Here is an 8,535-nt window from a genome sequence, read left to right as displayed (position 1 = left end):
TATTTGACCACTGTGAATAGTGCTACAATGAACATAGGGATGCAAATATCTTTGCGAATAAATGTTTTCGAGTTTTTTGGGTATAAATCCAGAAAAGGTATTGCTGGATCATATGGTAGCTCTATTTTTAATTTTTAAAGGAACCACCATACTGTTTTTCATCGTGGCTGTATCGATTTACATTCCCACCAGCAGTGACTGAGGGCTCCTTTTTCTTCACAACCTCTCCAACACTTACTACTTGTCTTGATGAGAATGGCCATTCTAACAGGTGGTGGGTGGTAGTTACCTCATTGTAGTTTTGATTTGCATTTTCCTAATAGCTAGTGAAGTTAAACATCTCTTCATATATCTTTTGGGCATTTGTATGTCTTCTTGGGAGAAGTGTCTGTTGAGGTCCTCTGCCCATTTTTTAATTGGATTACTTGTTTGGTATTGAGTTATTTGAGTTCTTTATATATTTTCAATATTAACCCCTTGTCAGAGCTATTGTGTGCAAATATTACCTCCCATTCAGTTGGTTGCCTTTTTAGTTAATGACACTTTAATCTACCCTGCCATCAGGCAAAAACCCTAGGAGTCATTCTTAATTGTGCTTTTCCCACCCCACATGCAATCTGTCAGCAAGTTTTGTCTGATCTGTCTCTAGAATATATATTCTCAACTGGATTACCTCTCACCACCTCTACTGCCACTACCCTAATGCACTATACTATGACCTCGATCCCCAATTACTGCTGTAGCCTCCTCAATAGGCTTCTTGCTTTTGTTCTTGTTCCCTCCAAATAGGACAAGAGTGATTCTTTTAAAAAATGTGTATCAGACTCTATCATTCATTTTCTTAAATACCTTCTCATTGCACTTAGGATAAAATCCACACTCCTTCCCCGGCCAGTGTGGCTCAGTTGGTTGGAACGTCATCCTGTATACCAAAAGGTGGCAGTCAGAGCACATACCCAGGTTACAGGTTTATCCCCAGTTGGGGCATGTGCAGGAAATAACTGATTGATGTTTCTCTCACATCAGTGTTTCTCCATCAACCTCCCTTTCTCTACAATCAGTTTTTTAAAAACCCCACACTCCTTCCCATGGCCTAATGTGATCTAGCTTCTACCATCTCTCCTACTTCCCACATTTCCCTTTGTTTACTACACAGATGTACCTGCTTCAAGGCTCTTCTCTCATTGTTCAGGGCTTTGCCTGGCTGCCTTCTCATCATTCAAATCTCAGACCAGTAGTCACCTCCTTGTCACATTCCTGAATAACACTATGCACTCTATCCACTACTGCTAAGTTCCTATAGTATCTCATCAACATTATAGTGAAATGACATTGGATAAAACGTTATTCAAAGACCTGCTTACTTTAATATACCAGTATACAATGTGGATCCCAGAGGCAAAGCATGAAGCACTTCCAAAACTAAACTTGACCATGAAACCCTTCTGCACTATTCCCATGAAAGCCACTTAGTGAAACTCTTTTATTCTAACTTTCTTCTCCAACCAAACTCATTTTTGTGATCATCTGAACTCATTTTCTTTCCTGCTTTTATATAAAGGTGAAATTTTATGAAGTGTCAAAGAGGCAGTGTTACTATTCCAGGTACTATTCCACTGAGTTGATTTCGAATTCGTAAGTTCTAACCAGAGGATTGTGGAACCCAGTACAGGTGTTGAGTCATTTCACAAGATCTAGAAATGATTTTTTAAATAAATCAATTTAATAATACTGCTAGATGATATGAGGCAGGAACTCCCTGTCCCACCTCCACCACACACAGATGTGTCCGAGCAAGGACAGAGGTGTGAGCATCGTGTTCAGCAGGCCAATGGTTAACAAGTAACCTTTTCTTCTCTCCTCCTTCTCCATGACAACTCACTCCCAAGTAATCTTTGGGACCCAAAGGAAGGGAGTTTCTCTTCCGTCCTGGCTCTAGTGGCTTAAAGGACTACAGACGTGGGAGCCGAAGGGAGGATAACCACCACAGTGTAGGTAAAAAGACGATTTTAGCAGCAGTGAAATGAAAAGAGGAAGAGAGAGGATGGGACCAGGCCAAGTCCATGACTTAAGAGTCTGTTCAAGAGAAACCAAATCCAATGAAACACTGACTGTGAGGACATGTGGGTCAGGGCCTCTGAAGATCAGGAGGGGTCAGGAGAGGATAGGCTGGCATTAAGGGCTGTACATACTTTGCCCTGAAATATTCGTGTTAGACGTTTGTCCAGTGGTCTGTGGTGCCACAGTACTTGAGCACTGTTTTCGGAGCAGAGGAAGGAGCCTCTGTGGTTTAGTCTCCCTAATGCTCTGCCTGGCATCCATGCTTGCTGGGCCTCTGTGATGGAGGACTTCCAGTGTCCTGATGAGCTGCTGGCAGTGCCACACCCTTGGTCCACGGTCAGTGCCACACCGGCTGGGGAAGTAAGATCTCCACCTGGGTGCCGAAGACATCAGGATAGCAGGGCACACACCTGTGGGAGAGCCTCAGGCCAGGCAGTCCATCGGGTGGTCAAGGCCACCCACACAGTCAGGAGGCCTGCTCCAAGCTATTCTGCTCTTCTTCCTCCGTCTGTAACCAGCTCCAGTCTAGAGACTGAAAGTCAACAGGCAGGTTAAAAATACACCTCAGTTGTTTTTCCAGGAGGCAACCAGCACAGTTTAGAAGGAAATTTAATAATAGTTATTGCAGGGTACCCATGAGCTAAAGAAACATATTCAAAACCATACAGAATCTTTCTTTGGACTGGCTAGGAGTCCCTGAGATTCCTGACTATGGACAGGAGAAAAGCAATTTTAGAATTACTTGTACTCACAGTGCTTATTTATGCCCACTATGGGGAGGTGCAGCAAAAGCACATGCAAAGGCCCTAGGAGTGGAGCATAGGAGCAGAGGAGTATACCGGCTGAGTATAAATAATCTAGGAGCAGAGCAAATCTCAGCTATTGATTTCCAACCTCACCAAATGAAATGCTCTAATAAGACTTCCTTTTCCTCTGGCAGAAATGCAAATTAGCAGTGAAAGGATTAAATATACAGTCTCAGAAGGAGGAACAGTAGGAACAACAGATAGAGAAAGCCCCTAAACCAGAGAACACTTAAATAAATACCACATCATTACAATTAATGGTGTTCCCTCTGATTATTCTGAAAACTAAGACATTAGAGGGAGGCTAGTAGGTGATTGTACTGGCAGGAAAAGGGCATTTAAAGATCTGAGGGAATGATTTAGGATCCTTGAAGCAATGTTAGTTTTGTCTTAATGTACCTATATCTTGACTAGTTTTTCTTTAGGTTACCTGCCCTATAACTAGTGCTACCTACTGCTAAGCTCTGAGTCCCTGAGAAGTGGGGCCATGACAGGTTCTTGCTTTATCCCTGAAGTTCAGCACAACACCCATAACACACAAATGTTCAACAATGGGACAAAAGTTGATGGAGGTCGGGGGGGGGGGGGGCTTCTCAAAATAATGTTACCTTCTTCATAAAGATCAAGTATTAAAAGGATTAAATGAGACAATGCACATAAAGTACTGTTCCCATTCAATAATTGTTAGCATTATTATAATGATGAATAACAATAAATATGTAAAGTTGACCCTTGAACATGGTTTAAACTATGCAGGTCCACTTATACATAGATTTTTTCCAATAAATACAGTATATGTATCTTTATGATTTTCTTAGTAATATTTTATTTTCTCTAGCTTACTTTATTGTAAAAATATAGTATGTAATACATATACAAAATACGTGTTAATCAACTGCTTATGTTATCAGTAAGGCTTCAGGTCAACAGTAGGCTATTCGTAGTTAAGTTTTGGGGGAGTCAAAAGTTATATGTAGATTTTCAACTGTGCAGGGAGTTGGCACCCCTAATCCCTGTGTTGTTTAAGGGTCAATGTACTAGAAAATCACAAGTGTATACTGCGATTGAGGAACCACTGGATTGCCTTTCTGTTTTCTTTTTCTCATCTGCTGTAGCAAGGACATGGGATAGGCCATTACCCGTAAACTCTGGTCCTGTTCTTTCATGGTGTCTTGCATTGCACTTTCTAGCTGGGCGCAGAGATTGTGTGCTTCGGCCATCAGTTCTTCACTAGAGAAAAGGATTGAGTTATTAGAAAGTGTCAGTAATATTTTTTCAGAGGTAATACTATTATTATGTAAAAATATGCTAAAGAGCTTTTGACAAGGTTTCTAAAATTTAATAGAATTATTTTGGTTCTGAGTTACTTAAAACACCATGTCATTGATTAGTGATCACATTCATCTAATCACTTTTGGAAGCCCAAATCTAGCCATAAGCACCTGCCACTGTGAAGGAAACAGATCTCGGCTTAATAAAGAAGTTAAAAGTAAAAAAAGATCTCTCTCAGACTTAACTAGATAGCTAAATATATTAAACTAGAGGCCCGGTACATGGATTTGTGTATTGGTGGGGTCCCTTGGCCTGGCCTACAGGGATCGGCAGAAACTGGCAGACCTACATTCCCCAAGGGATGTAGTAGTGCTAGAAGCAGCAGGCGGCCGGGGAGGAGCCTGAGCCTGGGCCAGGTGCCGCACCACTCCCGGTCATCTCGGCCCCGCTGCACCTGCCGCCACCGCTGGGTAGGCTCGCTGCCGCTCCACTGTGGTCTCTGCGCACCCCGTCCTAGGGCGATACCAGCACACCCATGACCAAGAAGCGGCCGCAGGCTCACGCCCAGTCAGTCCTGATGCTGGTCCTGATCCCAGTCCTGGTCTGGATGGGGAGGGGCACACAGGGAGAGTGTCCGCAGGAGAGGCTTGCACTGCTGCAGCTGCGCTCGCAAGCCATGAGCCCAGTGTCTGGCGCCTGTTCATAAGCTGAGCGATGCTCCCGCTGTGGGAGTGCACTGACCACCAGGGGGCAGCTCCTGCATTGAGCGTCTGCCCCTTGGTGGTCAGTGAGCATCTTAGCTACCGGTCAAATGGTGGAACGGTCGCTTAGGCTTTTATATATACTAAGGGCCCCGTGCATGGATTCGTGTTCTGGTGGGGTCCCTTGGCCTGGCCTGTGGGGACTGGGCCGAAACCGGCTCTCCAACATCCCCCGAGGGGTCCCAGATTGCAAGAGGGCATAGGCCAGGCCGAGGGACCCCACTGGTGCACCTTCGGGGCCACGGAGGGACCAGGGGAGGGCTCCAGGGCATATCCGGCCCGTCTCGCCTAGTCCCCATCGGCCAGACCCCAGCAGCAAGCTAACCTACTGGTGGGAGTGTCTGCCTCCTGGTGATCAGTGTGTGTCATAGTAAATGGTTGAACGGTCACATGAACGGTCAGACACTTAGCATATTAGGCTTTTATTATATAGGATAGATAGATTCTTTCCAAATTGCCAAAATCTAAAGATAATTCCCACATCACCTGTTTTCCAATTTTTGAAATGGAAAAAATATATATGAACCAAGCAATTTCACCAGGTTTCCACAGTTCCTTGAGCTCCGAGAAAAAGCAGGTCTGGGAAGTGATTTCATTTAATCTGTGCTCTCTTTTCTATAACCATGCACATGTCCTTTCAATATCAGGCCATGGCAACATAGGGGGAACCCATCTGCCCGTTTCTAACCTCAGCTCTATGATGTGGAGAAACAATCGGCAACCTGTGTGTCCAGGATGACTCTTCCAGATCTCTGAGCATTTCACTGGAAGGAATATGACAAATCCAAGAAGGCAGTGTCCTCACACCTTGCAAAGTATGACTGATAAAAGGAACACAGGGTACCTTTTTTGCTTAGCTGCATCTACAAGGCTTCTAACTAGGTGAAAGGCTCAGGGCCAGCTCTAGTGGACAATGTAGGAGGCACAAGACCCAGTTTTACTATCCTCAAGGGACTCACAGTAGGTTGGGAAGAGAATTAAGGACCCAAGGCCACACAGGATTAAGTACCAAAACAGTATAGGCTATGAACTCCCCCAAGTACTAGAACAGGACTTTTAAAAACAGCTTTATTGAGATAAATTGGCATACCATAATGTTCACCCAGTTAAAGTCTACAACTTGATAGTTTCAGTACATTTACAGAATTGTACAACCATCACAATAATCTCATCTTGGGACATTTTCATCACCCAAAAAGCAACCTTGTACCCATTATCAACCACTTCCCATTCCCCCTTCCCCCTGCCTTCGGCAATCATTAATCTATTTTCTAAATAAAACATGCCTCTTTGCCTAGGGCCTGGCACATAGAACAAGCTGAGTTAACGGGGGTGGGACTGAATCATACACAAAAACTCTCTAAAGAATTGAGCAATCCCCAGGGCTTTGGAGGAGGTGGGAAGCAGATGTGCCGTCCGGAATGGAGGACCATTCCAGAGAAGCTCTCGAACCTGAGTGTGCATGAGCTCCACCCCTGAGTTTCTGATTCAGAATCTGCATTTCTAACAAGATGCTGCTGATGCTGCTAGTTTGGACCAGACTTTAAGGACCACTGAGCTAGCACAAGGAGTTTGTGCAGGAACAGTGGATCTGCCTAGAAAGCTGCTCTGAGGTGGCCATAAATGCCCGAAAAGTCTCAGAATGGAGCCTCTAGGGCAGGGGTGGACAAATTTTTTGACTCGAGGGCCACAATGGGTTCTTAAACTGGACCGGAGGGCCAGAACAAAAGCATGGATGGAGTGTTTGTGTGAACTAATATAAATTCAAAGTAAACATCATTATATAAAAGGGTACAGTCTTTTTTTTTTTTTTTAGTTTTATTCATTTCAAACGGGGCCGGAACTGGCCCCCGGGCCATAGTTTGCCCACGGCTGCTCTAGGGCAAGGGTGGGGAACCTTTTTCTGCCAAGGGCCATTTGGATATTTATAACATCATTCATGGGCCATAAAAAATTATCAACTTAAAAGTTAGCCTGCTATATTTGGTCAAACATTTAATTAACTCACCCCTAATGTCATGCCAGGGCAAATGATTTCATATGGCCCATGGGCCGGACATTCCCCACCCCTGCTCTAGGGAGGCGGAAAGCCCTGCCAGACAGGGCTGAAGTGCTCAGTTGACCCCTCTGTGGCAGGGGTCCAGGTGACAGGAGGGGAGAGGAAGGGATGAATGGGAGGTGGTGAGAGGTGATGGGAGGAAACCGGTAACTTGGTAACTCAAATCGGTGGTGGGGTGAGAGGGAGGAGGCAAGATGATTCAGGTGGATTGAATCGGGCCCTCCCTCTAGGGAATCTGGTTTTGAAGACCAGACAATGACTGATGGACTACAGAACAGCATGTGACTGACCAGCACTTTCAATATTCTCATTGAGCAATTAGTAATTCAACCCTCAGACAAGGAAATTTTAGTGACCACCATATTCAGACTCCCAAGGAACTATGAGGCATTTGTTCCTGCAGTGCCTACCATATATAGCAAACACAAAGAAAAACACGCACAAAAGCATTAGATAGATAAAATGGCCTATCAGTGGTCAACATCCATTTCCACCCCATGACCTCCTGACGTGCCCTTGAATATTACACTTGGCACTGTTAACTATGACGTACCTTTTGTTGACTAACTCAGGTAAGCTGTCGGGGGCAGTGAGAGGCTGAGACATCAGCTGACCAGAGTGACTAAGGCGAGAAGCATTCATGCTATCTGGGCTTCCACTAACAGGACCACGGACCTTGCTCTAAAGGACAAAACCAAAGAGAAAGTCAACTAAATTTTGGAGCAAAGGGATAGTTCAACTTTTGCATTCACACCATGGTATCTTCTCATGAAACAATTGGCCACACAAGACACACGCTATTCCTAGAGCGTATCGGTCAACCCCTGTATCCGTGACAACAGCTGGTAGTTTGCATTTCAATTTAGAAATGTTTCTGATAAAAGATTCTAAATACAGAGATTTGAGTGCCTATGTTTGTAAGCTTTATTTCATTAAGTTTGATTGCTTAATGAACTCATATGAGATTAAAAGTGAGGTGTTAAAGTTTTCAGGGACTTTCTGTGAATCCCACCACCTGTGGGACAGCTGAGAAGAAAACCGGGACAGGCCGACTCCAAGGCTGTGGCAGCCACTCCCCTTCACAGCCAAGATGCTCCATCAACGGCTCCTGCTCCAGCTACTTGCACCTCCTCAAACCTGCAGCCCACAGACATGACCTACGGTCCACCTTCTCAGCACCCCAAGCCACCTCTTCCTCCCCGAGTCCCCCCATACTCTCATCTGCTGGCGTCACCTACTGCTCATTCACCCCTCTCCTCGCCCTCACGGCAGCCTGCGTTGTTTCCATCCCTTTCAGCTGCACAGACCGGCTCCTCATTCTGCCTTCCAGCTGAACATCAAAGTCCGGCCTCACCCAACCAGTCAAGAACCCTAGTTTGCCCGGCTCTTCATCCTCCGGCTGTGCCTTCCCTGGCGACTCTCACCCTTGGAGAGACCCATCTACCTCCTTTTCTTCTGCCTGGGTCCGCAAGGAAGGCAGGAGATCACTATTGTGCTTTTGGGCTCCTGACTTTTCTGCCATCCTGTCCTGTGAACCACAGCCAGTACTCAGTTCTGCCCCCATGGAGTGGCCACG

The 8,535-nt window shown here is 45.3% G+C and overlaps 1 protein-coding gene across 2 annotated transcripts in view; it reads right to left on the bottom strand.

The window, feature by feature from the left end:
- Positions 1-1,349: 1,349 nt before the first annotated feature.
- IKBKB (inhibitor of nuclear factor kappa B kinase subunit beta) overlaps positions 1,350-8,535 on the bottom strand; it is a 52,391-nt gene continuing 45,205 nt past the window's right edge. For both annotated transcript variants that reach the window (XM_081082996.1, XM_081082997.1), the window contains exons 20-22: positions 7,513-7,640; positions 4,007-4,097; positions 1,350-2,593 (exon numbers count right to left, since the gene is read on the bottom strand). In XM_081082996.1, the coding sequence (XP_080939122.1) occupies positions 2,528-2,593; positions 4,007-4,097; positions 7,513-7,640 (285 nt within the window). In that variant the 3' untranslated portion in view covers positions 1,350-2,527. The remainder of the gene's footprint in view (positions 2,594-4,006; positions 4,098-7,512; positions 7,641-8,535) is intronic.

Source organism: Myotis nattereri (genome assembly GCF_964212035.1).
Source record: "Myotis nattereri genome assembly, chromosome: 2".
In the NCBI taxonomy this organism is placed as follows: domain Eukaryota; kingdom Metazoa; phylum Chordata; class Mammalia; order Chiroptera; family Vespertilionidae; genus Myotis; species Myotis nattereri.
Note: the sequence above shows the minus strand (reverse complement) of the source record. Positions and strands in the feature narration are given on the sequence as shown.